A 13,285-nucleotide genomic window follows, 5' to 3' on the forward strand; every position below is an offset into this window, starting at 1 on the left:
AAGCACTCCACAGATTTGGCCTGTATTCAGGCTAGGCAAAAAGAGAAAGGAAAAGGAAAAGTCAATTTAAAAACACAAAAAACTTTTAATGAAACAGTTCATGGTAAATAAAGTATGGGAACAACATATTGCAGAGTGTGTGATGGACTGGGATGAGGTCACATCACTTGGACTGCAGCCATGTGTCCAACCACACCAAGCTTGACGTTATCCCAGAATCCCCCCATCACTCTGCAGATCAAACACGTGCTAATTAAAACAACGCGGCTAATGATTTTAAAACTGATCCATTTAAAGACCAAGCTTTTTCGCAAGTCATATATTCAGGAAAACGTTCTTTTCCAGTTGATCTCTGTCATGACCGCCCCTGTTGATATTCTTCTCATTTCTGCAGCAATGACGGTGTCTTTGACGTGTCTCTGAGAGTACACGTTCAGGCGTACAGTGATGGCAGAGTGACCTGGAGCCCCCCTGCTCTGTATAAAAGCTCCTGTGGAATCAAGGTGAGCACTGATGTCTTACTCACGAATCCTTGCTTTGTAATGAAACGTTTTTCCATCCATTCTTGTTCTAACCACTTCCTCCAATCCAGGGCCGTGGGGGAGCCAGAGTCTTTCCCTGCAAGCAATGAGAGCAAGACAGGACACACCCCGGACAGAATGCTTATCCATTACAGGGCACACACACGCACACCGGGGCCAGTTTTCTCAGAAGTCAGTTAACCCACTAGCATGTCATTGGATTGAGAGAGGAAACCTGAGCTCCTGGAGGAAACCCCATAACCCTAGACACAGATAGCACCCCACTTTGAAAATTCAACCCAGGATTCCAGTACTATGAGGCAGCGATATTAATCACTGAGCCATCCTTAAATGTTATTAATCATTGGTAATATTAATTTTTAAGGTTTCAAGTGTTATTGTCTATTGAATGTCCACTTAATTTTGACTTATGAGCTCTTTTAATACTCTGCTCACCTGTCAAGGCCGTATATCACCTGACAATACTGTCAGATGGCCAATTAATAAAAGTCTGTCCAATGGGTGGATACAATCTGTAGTCTGTTTTCCTGCCATGGTCCAACAAATCCTTTCCATTCCAAAACAAGACAACCAAAGCAAAACCTAACTCCATTGTAGAGTCCTCACTTTACTTTAGAAAACTTTCTCCTAACTATAAATAGGGCAAAACTAATTCCAAACCTCACCCCCCCCCTCCAATTATAATAACTGTTTAAATAGAACTTTTTAAGTCCCCTATCTTTGTGTCTTTCTTTCCAGATCTTTTGTTTATTATGTGGCTGTCAATCTATATCAATCTCCATAGTACCCTTGTTTCACCCATCAGTATTGCCCTGACAGCTGAAAGAACCCTGGTCAATAAAAACCCACACAAACCCACATCATTCATCCAATTACCATGCCTTGCAAATGTATCCAAACCCTTGTATAGTTTTAACACATTGTGAAACGCAACAGCCTTACAGCATGCAGTCTTGACATGGTGTTGTACAGTACAGCTTTCAAAACAACTTGGGGATAATGCTGTATAAAGCACTGATGTTTAATTCAATTAATAAGTGGAAGGCTCCCAGACACTGCATAGACCTACTGTCCCTCCAAAGCAGACAGACAGGGACGGAGGCTGATTAGAGACACCGCCTACAGTGAAGTTACGGAGTTCAGTGGCCAAGAAAGGAGGAAATGTCCTATGAGTCAACAATATCCTTGTTAACCCACAAAGGGCTTTGCAAAACTAATAACAAAAACTCAAGTGGGGTTTGTAACAAAGTCTTTAAGTGATTCTGCAAACATGTGGCAATAGGTTTTCACATCGTCAGACAAGACAGAAGGGGACATTTTTTGTCTTACTGCAAACTGTTACATCTGACACAAACTCTGGTTTAGTCACCTCACTCTTTCTCCTTCACTTTTCCCCCGTTTGATGGTACCAACTACTGTATTGTATCTCCAAACATCAGGACCTCACCGTGTCTCATTATCTGTCTACCATGCAGAGTTTGTGTGTGAATTGAGGAATCCCAATCATCATCAATGAATGACATGGCTCAGACTGAAGCTCTTATCTGCTATATAATTCTGGGCATGTACAGTACTTTTCTGTGCATTTTGTACAACCTAGGAGAATTCACTGCTGAATCACATGTAATAAAAACACATCATGGTACTCTATAGAAAACCAGAACATTACTACTGGAGGAATAAACAATGGGCAAAGACCAGATCATCTGCTCGATTAATACTACATACTCCAAATAACAAAACAGTCCATTCTCTTTTACTCTTGTACTCTACTACCGGTCCACTATTAGAAGATAATGTGTCACAATCTTGCACCCTGTTTGCTTATATGTGTCATATACACCCAGTGCTATATGTGAATCAATAATGACCCTTTCCCACGGCAGGTGACGTTCTTCCCCTTCGACTGGCAGAACTGCACCATGGTGTTTCGCTCCTACACCTACGACGCCTCCGAGATCGACCTGCAGTACGCGCTGGACAAGGAGGGCAAAGAGATTCATGAGATCATCATGGACGAGAGTTTCAGCGGTGGGGGACCACTCCATATGCCTCCAAACCTTTTCAGTCTGAATTGTTTCTTTTTAATCCTTAGGACTTTCATATGAGTAACTTCTGCAGTATTTAGACTCATCCACTAACTACAGCATAGTCAAAAGGCGCACCTGGCTCAGACGATGATAACGTACTCACGAGTGTTTGAGACTTATGAAATGAACTGGTTCAATATTTATTCGAGTTCAGTGCATTAATATGCACTGGTTAGCAGACTTTGACTTAAAGAATCCCAGAACAGTGAAGCACCAGGACAGTAGAAGCAAAACAAAACGCAAGTCAGCTAAAATAGCACATGTTAAATTTGTATAACATAACTGGAAAAGTGGGACTTGTGGACTGAGTGGCTAGTGAAAGGTGCCACTGTGCTCATGTAAGAGATGAGTGGGGGTCTTGTTTACAACCCTAAATCACGTTTCTTCTAAACTCTGTCCTTAAGAAAGGTTTACTGAAGTACCCCTTAAAATGAATATGAATATTTTTAAAAAACATGACATAAAATGTTATACCCATGGGAAAATTAGATGAATACTGTGAACATTTTGAGCAACCATGGCAAAACATACATGGCAGTTTTATGTGTTTTCCCCATAGCCACCTGAAGCCACCCCCTCTCATTCTCCATCCTCATGTCTTCCTTCTTCTCGGTCTCAGAGAACGGAGAGTGGCAGATCCGTTACAAGCCTTCCCGAAAGAACGTGGGGCCTGATCTTTACGAAGACATCACCTTCTACCTCATCATCGAGAGGAAGCCCCTCATCTACGTCCTCAACATAGTCATTCCTTGCATCCTCATCACCATCATCGCCATTTTCAACTTCTACCTCCCTCCTGATGCAGGTACTCTCTCGCACTCCTACCACCTGTCTCTGAAAGAGAGAACAAAAAGCAGGTTCGTACAGCCCTGAGATAAAGAGCCTTCTTTTTCCGGGGAATCATGTGACTCTTGTCCCTGATGTAGGGCATCGTATGGAAAATGAAAGTCTTTTCCCAATGGACAGACACTTTTAGCTTGTTTAGCTTGTCTAGATGATGCTTTAGAGACCAAATGTTAGATTTTGAAGAAAAGATTTATTTCAGGAAGAAGTGAAAGAGGGTTCTGGCACCAGAGCTCTATTTGTATTACTCTGGCTTTGGGAACCTTCATACAGGAATCTACTATATAAACCGGTTGTCACAGGTGAAATTCAGGAAATTCAGGATTGCTTCCTGGCTTCATTGTGCTGTTTCATACAAAAAAAAGGCTGCTCAAAACCGAAAGAAAACTTCCTTATCTTTGTTCCTTTAGCTAAACACTAAAAACAGAAGCCTGTCTAAACTCATTAAAAGGACTTGTAAAGGCTTCCACTCTGTAGAAACCACAAGCAGTCTGTTTATCATTGTCTGCTGACCATAAGCAAAGAAAAACATATCTTTTACATTTGGGATCAGCTTGCTGTTCACACAGACGACAGTACTTTCCAACTGACAAGCACCCATGCTGAAACTTAGACATTTCATCCCATGCTATGAACAAAACCAGGTCTCTCCTGGCAGGAGCAAGGACTGTGCACCTTAAACTATACAGCAAAAAAGCAAATGGAAGACCCAATAAACTAAAACAAAGCAGGGGGCTTACATGTGTGCTGTTTCTGTGTAGCCTCAAGCCCAGCCCCTTATCAGATGTTTCTTTAACATTTTGAGAGGCCAGAGCTGACCAGCTGGTTGTCCCAGCGATTGGAACAAAGCAACAGAAGCCAGAATTATTTGTCAATTCTTCAGTCAGATCCCGACTGCAGGCTGCCTTCCAACATAACTAACTGCATGTGGGACTTGCCAGCACCGCCTCTTGCCTCTTGCACAAAGCAGTGCATAAAATGATGACTAGATCACTACAGAGTACCTGTTTATTGTATATGCAGATATTGCTTTGTTTTAATATGGATTTTATAAGCTCCCACTGTTAGGTAGCCTTTATAATAATAGTTCAGGTGGGTAGCTGCATCAGCATACATAGGCTGCAAAGGAACAAGTAATAGGTTTATTCCATGCTGAAAAAAAGAAGAAAGAGAACACAACGTTTCGGCCCAGGAGCCTTCTTCAGGTGACACTTCTTCAGGTGTTCTCTTTCTTCTTTTTTTCAGCATGGAATAAACCTATTACTTGTTCCTTTATAATAATATATTATTTGAAAGAATCACATTAACAGAAGGGAATTTCTATATCAAGAGCAGTGATTCACTACCAGTGTCTTGAGAGGGCTAGGGGACCTTAGAGTAAGTGCAGGGGATCCCCAAAAATGAAAAGCACTTTATTCTTCCAGTCCAGCAAACAACGCAATGGTTGGTAAAATCAGAACACTTACTGTACATAGTAGATTGTTCTTAAAATAGATCTATTGACATGCAGCATCGCTTGTAATGCACTATAAATAGGTTCAGGGCTTTTATTTTACGACTTTCTTTTCACTGTACTTCAGCCATCGAGCACCAAGAGGTCAATAAAGCGTGATCTAAAGCCACTAATTAAACAATCATTTCATTGTGGTACCTTAATCATCTCAATTAGTCATTTAATTTGAACAGTTAACAATAAAGGGCACAGTGGCGCAGTGGTTAGCACAGCAGCCTCATAGCCTGAGGTTCAGTTTCTGAACTGCTTTATCCAATTCAGGGTCACTGGGGAGCTGGAGCCAATCTCCCAGCAAACACTGGGTGCAAGGCAGCAGACACAATGAACAGGATGCCAGTCCATCGCTGGACACACATGGACACAAACACACACACACTCACACCAGGGCCAGATTTCCCAGAAGCCAATTACCCTACCAGTATGTCTTTGGATTGTGGGAGGAAACTAGAGTATCTGGAAGAAACCGATGTGAACTCGGGGAGAACATACAAAACTCCACTCGGGTCAGGAACTAACCCAAGGCCCCAGCACTGTAAGGCAGCAATGCCCACCACTGTGCCACCATGTTCTGATGCAGGAGAGAGATACGGAGGCTGAAATGATTATAACAGTGAAAAAAGGAACTGAGAGCACCAGTAGAAATGAATGGGTAAAATTAGGACTGAAAACAGCAGGAACTTATTTACACTCTTTGTCAGGGACTGGAACAAACTGTCCTGCCTTGTTCTTTTATCCTCTGATATCCCTCAAGAAACAGCTGAATGAGATCTTTACAACATTAAGCGATTAGAAACCAAGCAAACAAAATTGAATGATTATCATCTCTGAAGTCAGAATGAGTCATAATGCATCACTTTTGGGACACAGGGGGACTGCAGTGCCTAGATAAGATTTCTAAAAATCTTTTTTGCCATCTCTTTTAGCATCAATGACTTGATGTAAAATACTAAACAATCAGTGTGAATCCAGAAACAAAGTAACCTGTTGTTGAGTGTCCATTTTATGAATATCTAGACACAAAAGGGACAGAAAATGATGGCACATGGTGGTAAAGTACATGAAGGTACACGGTACCCTTTTTGAAAAGCATATTCTTTGGTGTTGCTTTCCGTCTGTCTCCAGGGGAGAAGATGGGTCTGTCCATCAACGTGCTGCTGACTCTTACGGTCTTCTTGCTCCTGCTGGCGGACAAGGTGCCCGAGACCTCTCTGGGGGTGCCCATCATCGTCAACTACCTGATGTTCACCATGATCCTGGTGACCTTCTCAGTCATCCTCAGCGTTGTGGTGCTCAACCTGCACCACCGCTCCCCCAACACCCACGTCATGCCCCTGTGGGTCCGCAAGGTGAGCCAGTATTAGTTTAGAATTAGAGGTGGCAGAAGTTCAGACAGGGGGTGCCCACTTCCCAGGCTGTAAGGTATGGTGTGTTTCCCTCAGTAGACCCCCGTTTGACATCCTCAGATTGATTAGACAATCCGATGTCATTTTCATGTGTGAAAAGGTGTAGAAAGTCCAGGGTTTCCATGGTCTGATGGGATACTGTAAAGACAGCAGTCTCTAGTTTTCCAGCGTATATTAATGACTCAGATCTCAGCATGGCATATTGATTGAAGAATGGATTTGATCCCCTTTATATCCTGGGTCCCTACATTTCCAACACACTTTGATTCCCTCTTGTTTCCACTGTTGACTTCATCAAATGTTCTAGCAGACCCATACTGCAGGTAGAATTCTAAACTATACAAATGCAGACAAAACACAGCAGCTTATAAACTCATTATTACTCTAATCTAATTAACCTGTTGATCCCAGGCTTTAGTGTAAGCTCTAAGCTACAAATGTTTATATACAGTATGTGAAATAACCTGAATGCAAATGGTATTTTTCTTGCAATTGTTTTTACATTGTTCTATGCAAGTTTTCTTTACCCAGTAGAAATGCCTCTAATTGCTAGTAGCTCTAAGTCTCTCGGCAGCTGATTTACATTGAAATGATGATTATACTCACTGATATTACTGGTCCTGTTTTGCGTCGTGGAATATTCAATTGTACGGTGTATGGAATAATTGGGTAATAGACTATCCTATCTGATACAATAATTTAGGAGGCAATGGTTTCAATCACCAGATAAGTTTTGTTTTTAATTTTTAGTGTTCTATTTGAAAAAAAATGAAACGACCCCTCAAAAGAATTAATAACATGTCTTTGCTGAAGAGGTAAAATGTATTTTATTAACCATTTGCCCTTTTGATAGGCAAATTGAGTTCTGGCTTTGCAATGTCAACATGCAACATCTTTAAACAACACATTTTAAATCTCTCTAATTCTCATCTTCATACATCCAATACCCTCAACTTGGGATTGTGTGGACTCAGGACTAAGTAAAATATCTAGTTAATATCTATTTAAAGTGGAAATGAATGAGCAAATATAACAAAATGAACCTTGAGGAATTGGTTTGCACTTTATTTTACTCAAACAAAATTGCCATTTGGTTTGGAAATATATTGCATTCAGCTTCTAGGAGTTGCAAAGCACCTTGTAAATTGAAATGGAATTTTCTGTATTAAGGGCAATAAAATAGCATGTATTTCCTCTATGGTTTAATTTAAAATATAAAATGGTAAACTGACTTCATCATATAGCTTAAAATGAACCTCATCATCAAATTAGTGTCAGACATGAGTGTAATAAAACAGTAAATGCCACTTCTGTATAAAAACCTCTTTTGCGGCATGTAGTAGGCACCGACATGACATGTGGAATTTCATTATGCTGATTAACATTTGTCATTGACGGGCTACTGTGATAAACGAGATAGCTAGTGAGGTCCCAGGACTTGATCATTCCAGCTCTGTGCAGACGAGCTGAGATCACTCAGTACAGGTGGAGTGACCGTAGTGACTAGACATTCCTGCTCAGACTGTCTCGCTTGGACTTTTGAATTGATTGGTCTGTTATCTCCCTGTGAAGCTGCCCATGGCACCCTGCGAAGCATTCTGTCTCTTTCAATGGTGAGATAAGAGGATTGCAGCTACCTTTGTCTTCTTCTTTTTTGTGATTAACACAACTAACAACACAGATAAAAGCCTCTGCCAACACAAACAGAGTCAAGTTCAAGCACTGCTCTGGAAGTGAGATACTGTAGCATCAGGAAGTCCAAAAAGGAGATGTCTCTGGTTAAAATGTGTCAGGGTGAATTGGTGGGTAGCTATCTATTTTCCAACCACTTCATCCCATTCGGGGTCGTGGGGGAGCTATCTTGGCAAACAAAGTGCTTGAGGTGGGGGACACAATGTAGACAGGATACAAACACAGGGAGAACACACAAACTCCATGCAGGTAAAGATGGAAATATCATCAAATCACACCTCAATGGGAGTAGCACAGGATTGACATGTGATCAAAACTAAACCCTAACTGTATTCCACTGAGCTCTTAGCAGACTCCTTTTCTTTGTCAGATTTTCATCCACCTCCTGCCTCAGTACCTTGGACTGCTGCGCCCCAAAACTGAGACCCCACTGTCACTGGAGTTGTCCCCCAAGAGGGAGGTGCCGGTGTCTGTAAGCCGAGCAGCGGACGAGTACTTCATCCGGAAGCCCACCTCCAACTTCCTTTTCCCCAAGCCCAACCGGTGAGTGCTCAGCCAGGTTTGGACAAGCACAAAGGGCACAACCAAGTATTTGCACTGTGGGAAATCTCACCTGTAGAAAGGAGGAAAAATTAAAACGAAGAGAAAGGGGTGTGTATGTTCTCCCCATGTGGGTGTGGATTTCTTCTGAGTGCTCTGGTTTGCTCCCACAGTCCAGAGTCATGCTAACAGGTTATTTGGCTCCTGGGAAAACTGGCCCTGGTTCGTGTGCATGTGCGTCTGTCTGTGTCTGCGTCTACATTGGTGTCCCAACCAGAGTGTACCCTGCCTTGTGCCTGTTGCATGTCAGAACAGGCTCTGGCTCCCCCACAACCCTGAATTGGAAGAAGCAGTTAGAAAACTGATGGATATAAAAGCCTGCTCAACCAATTCAGATGAATATGAGAGAAATAAGCTCAATGGAGTGTCCCACTCCCATTTTAACACCTTTGATTTAAACATAAAGAGACCTAATCACTGCCTCAAAAGGATCTTCTGAAATATAAAAATAACAACAAGGAAATAATACACATAAAATAACATTTCTACCATCATTATTGACATTACAGTGGCATGGTGGCGCAGTGGTTGGTATTGCTTTTACCTTAAGAAAAACTGAAGATAAGATGTGAGCAGACATGACTGGATGCCAGTCTTATCATATATATATTTTTTTATTGATCATCTTATGTTGGTGAAATAATAATTATCGCAAACAATCTAATTGAACATATAATCTTATCTAGTGTGGTGGCAAGACTTTGGAAGTTAAAAGAAAGCCAATGATATTACAATATTTTCTTCCATCTGATAAGCATGGGTTTTTCCCATTCTGCTGAAGCATCTTAGTAGGATTAACTAGGAAAAATCTCAGATCGATCATTAATTTCAAAATCTAGCACTGAAACAGCAGCCGAAGTGTTCACGAGTCAGAAAGGCCCAGAACTCCAGCTATTTGAGGCAAACTGATGTGAACGATTGGGCTACAGTCATTTCATTTACTGCACAGGTTTCTAATTTAAAATGCAGGAACGTTGTTCATAAATATTTGAAGAACGGCAAAGGAAAACACAGCTTGAGACTGCAGAAGTTACTTTAAATAATTTCCTTTTCCTAACAATTTACAAGGACAATTCAGCAAGGAAAAAATTATAGTGACCATTTACCTAAAGAAGATTTATTATTGAAGTAGATGCGTGTTAAAGAGCTTTTTTTTCAATTATTTTGATTGTTGAAGACTCCTAACTTGTGGATTGAGAAACACTTTCAAATGGGATTGCCTAAGGGGTTTAGAGACTCATTGCAGAATTGCTCTATAGAAACCCCAGCTAGGGTTAGGGTTAGCATTCCCACACTTCTTAGACACTTTTTACACTCAGTGCTGGATTTTGGGTCCTAAGTGGATATTAGGACAAGTGGTAATTTGCTCCTAACTTCAACGTTTTGTTTCGGAGAGTTTTGTTTCCTTATATTGTGTATTGCTCAATTCAATAGTTGTATTCCAAAACTGACTCAGATGAAAAGTTGTAAAAAAAACTGTTCAACTTTGTAAACTGTCTTCATTTTGCCTTTTAGTTAGCAACTAGATGTATAACCGGAGCCACAATTTGAGTATTCTTGTAACCCTAACCCTACACTTGCCTAATCTATATGTGCAGAAAGAAAATTCCATCTCTCCTTCTTTGAGTATTGAATGTTAGGTGGAAATGCAAGAAGTAATGAGCAGAGAATATTTAGATCACCTTCAATGAAATTAGTGTGATGTCTGGCTGATTTAGAACAGCCTCTCTTCAAGCAGAGCAGCATTCACTATCAGAAACAAAACAGATGAGAGGATGCCAGGTGACCCATCATGTTGTTTGCTAAAACCTTGAATGACTAGCAGCAAGCTACCAATTAGGAGTTAAATGACTTCTTCTTTTTTGATACCTCATGTCAAAAGATAAATAAGGGAGGTTCTTATGCCATTAAATAAATTATTCTTGTCTCTATAGGAGTCTCATAAGATGAGGCAGACTTTAATTTGAGAGGATTTCTAATAATCTTTTTAATTCACATCAGGTGTCCGATATCATTTACAACAACATGGAGCCTTCTTAAGAACTTGGTAATCCCAAGATAACGCTTCAAACAGTATTAATGACTGCCAGTGGGGAAAATTATTTCAGATAATTAGAATGATAGTCTGGCAGTGTGTTCTTGTAGGTTAAGGCCTGTGCTGGTTTTTCAAGTGTGCTGATTTGCCCAGTTGACTTTGCCATAGTTAGAACTGTGGCACAGTGGATAGCATTTCTCCTCACAGCACTGGCCCCTGGGTTCAAGCTCTGGACCTGGGGTGCTGTCTGCGTGGAGTTTGCATGTTCTTCCCAGGTTGGTGTGGGTTTCCTCCAGGTGCTCGTTTCCTTCCACAGTCCAAAACATGCTGGTTAATTGGCTTCTGGTTAAGTTGGCCCTGGCATGAGTGTGCGAGCCTGTTTCTGTGAGTTTGCCCTGAGATGGACTGGCGTCCCATCCAGGGTGAACTTTTCCTCACTCCCGTTAATTGTAGGAATAGGCTCCAGCCCCCCTGCGACCCTGAACTTGACTACTGTCAAGTTACCCTGAGAGTGACTATTTTCATTTGTCCTGTAGCTACGTTTGCATTGAGCAAATGTTTTTATGCCTGTGGAACACACAAGCTATTATCAAGCACTGGATTCTCTATTATCAAGCACTGGATTCTAATTTTGTAATTAACAGTGGCAGGGGTTAATTTCATCCCAGCTTGAACTCAAATTACCCAGAAGTGTGAACTCTCACATTCTTTACAGAATAAAAACATGATAAAGTGGTACATGAAGCATTATTGTTTAGAGTCTTTGTTGCTATTAGCTAAGGAAGGTTTTATCCTGTCTTTGCATTTGGATAAATCCTATGGATTCCAAACCAAGTGAAAAGCAGTGACATGCTTCCCCCTGGTGGTAGCAATGAAACCAGAATAAATCCAGGAGGCAGTAGAGCAGAACGCCACTGTCATTAAAGTAAACCTACAGTCTTCTTCTGTTACTACTTACATGTCACCCAGATGTTATCCCCTTCCTGTCTCCATTACCTTCTCTATTTAGGAGTCAGTTCATATGTATTTAAGTTAAATTTTATTTAAACACCCCATTTATTCAAAATGGGTACTATAGTGACTTTGTGTTTGCTGGGTCACAGGTCTTTGTTCCTGGGTTTGTTTCCAGACCGAAGCACCTCTTGTGTGGAGTTTGCATGTTCCCCGCAGGGTGTCCCATCCAGTGTGTAGTCCTGCTTTGAACTCTGTTCTTCCTAGATAGGCTCTTGGCTTTCGCAGCTCTTTCAGGGAATAAGAAACATTCTGAAAATGGATGGATTTATTTAATTGTATTTCCTTTCAGCATGTTTTCTCAGTTATTTATTGTGTGTAACCTCTGTTCTTCTGCTATTCATGGTAGAGGTTGTTGCAGATGCTGTTTCCATTTGGTGCTATTTTATTGTAATTTGCTATCCTCACCCTGGTGTATAAACGAAAGATTCTCTGTTGGTTTCATTCTTGAGATTATGCTTCTTTGATTAAAAAAACAAATTGTTTTGAAAAGTTTTTAAAAAATTCCCAAACTCTCTGCAAGTGCACTTCAGCTTGAATTACCACAGAAAACAACACTGTAAATTGCACTCATCTGTAACACAAAGTTATTCTAAAACACAGGGCTTGACCACTTTCCCTCACTGGATATTAAAGCTGTTTATCAAACTACACTCAGTCCCAAATCCCCAATTTACAATCATGTCCCAATGCTTTCCATGATTAAGCTCTTTATTTCCCACCTGTCTCTTCTCTCAGATTCCAGCCAGAGAGCTTGACTGTGGATTTGCGGAAATTCATCAATGGACCCAGCCACTACCTCACTCTGCCTCCAGACCTGAAGTCAGCCATTGATGCTGTCACCTACATTGCAGAGACTCTCCAGGCTGAGAAAGACTACGAGGCGGTAAGGAATACCATCCCCCAGACTCCCTGGCAGAGCTGGCAAGCTTGGCCTGTCCAAAGGGAATCTCATTGTCTTTTCTCATTGTATCTTCTCCCTAAGTATGTACAACTGCAGTCAATGTTCAGCCAAAATAAATGTGTACATCTTGTAATTCTGGACTTTTATTTTGTTAACCTTCTTTTTTTCATTTGTTGGATTGGCATCTCCTTTTGTTTCGGTAAATGCTTGCTGTGCAACAGTTGCATGACTGATGTGGAAAATGCACATGCTCAAAATTTAGGGGCCATCACCTCATGTTTAAAGTTGTGTTTCCTGGGCCACTACCTGACTCTAACCCCTACTCTGTTTCTGTTTTTCCCCTTTATCCTTTTTCTGCTGTTCCACCACCTTTAAATCTCCTGGCTTCTCTCTCTCTCCTTATCTCATTCTCTTTCCTGCTTTCCCTGATGTTTATCTCTATGTTTTCTTTCTCATTTACTGCCCTCTGCCACTCATTCACTGTCCTTCTCTTTCTCCCTGTATGTCCTTTCCTGTCTCTGTATGCCTCCTCGGCTCTGTTCCCTTCTGCTCCTTTGTGTCTCTGTGTTTCCCTGCTCCTCTGTCTGTATTCTCCTCTCTCTCTGTATTTCTCTATCCCCCTCTACTCTTCTTTCTCTGTGTCTCTGTATTC

General features: G+C 41.2%; 1 protein-coding gene across 2 annotated transcripts in view; it reads left to right on the forward strand.

The window, feature by feature from the left end:
* The window catches only part of chrnb1 (cholinergic receptor, nicotinic, beta 1 (muscle)), a 34,504-nt gene that overhangs the window by 18,405 nt on the left and 2,814 nt on the right, over window positions 1–13,285 (forward strand). For both annotated transcript variants that reach the window (XM_006627429.3, XM_015340456.2), the window contains exons 5-10: window positions 395–503; window positions 2,429–2,573; window positions 3,252–3,437; window positions 6,111–6,334; window positions 8,454–8,626; window positions 12,468–12,615. In XM_006627429.3, the coding sequence (XP_006627492.1) occupies window positions 395–503; window positions 2,429–2,573; window positions 3,252–3,437; window positions 6,111–6,334; window positions 8,454–8,626; window positions 12,468–12,615 (985 nt within the window). The remainder of the gene's footprint in view (window positions 1–394; window positions 504–2,428; window positions 2,574–3,251; window positions 3,438–6,110; window positions 6,335–8,453; window positions 8,627–12,467; window positions 12,616–13,285) is intronic.

This window comes from Lepisosteus oculatus, chromosome 3 (genome assembly GCF_040954835.1).
Source record: "Lepisosteus oculatus isolate fLepOcu1 chromosome 3, fLepOcu1.hap2, whole genome shotgun sequence".
NCBI classification, from domain to species: domain Eukaryota; kingdom Metazoa; phylum Chordata; class Actinopteri; order Semionotiformes; family Lepisosteidae; genus Lepisosteus; species Lepisosteus oculatus.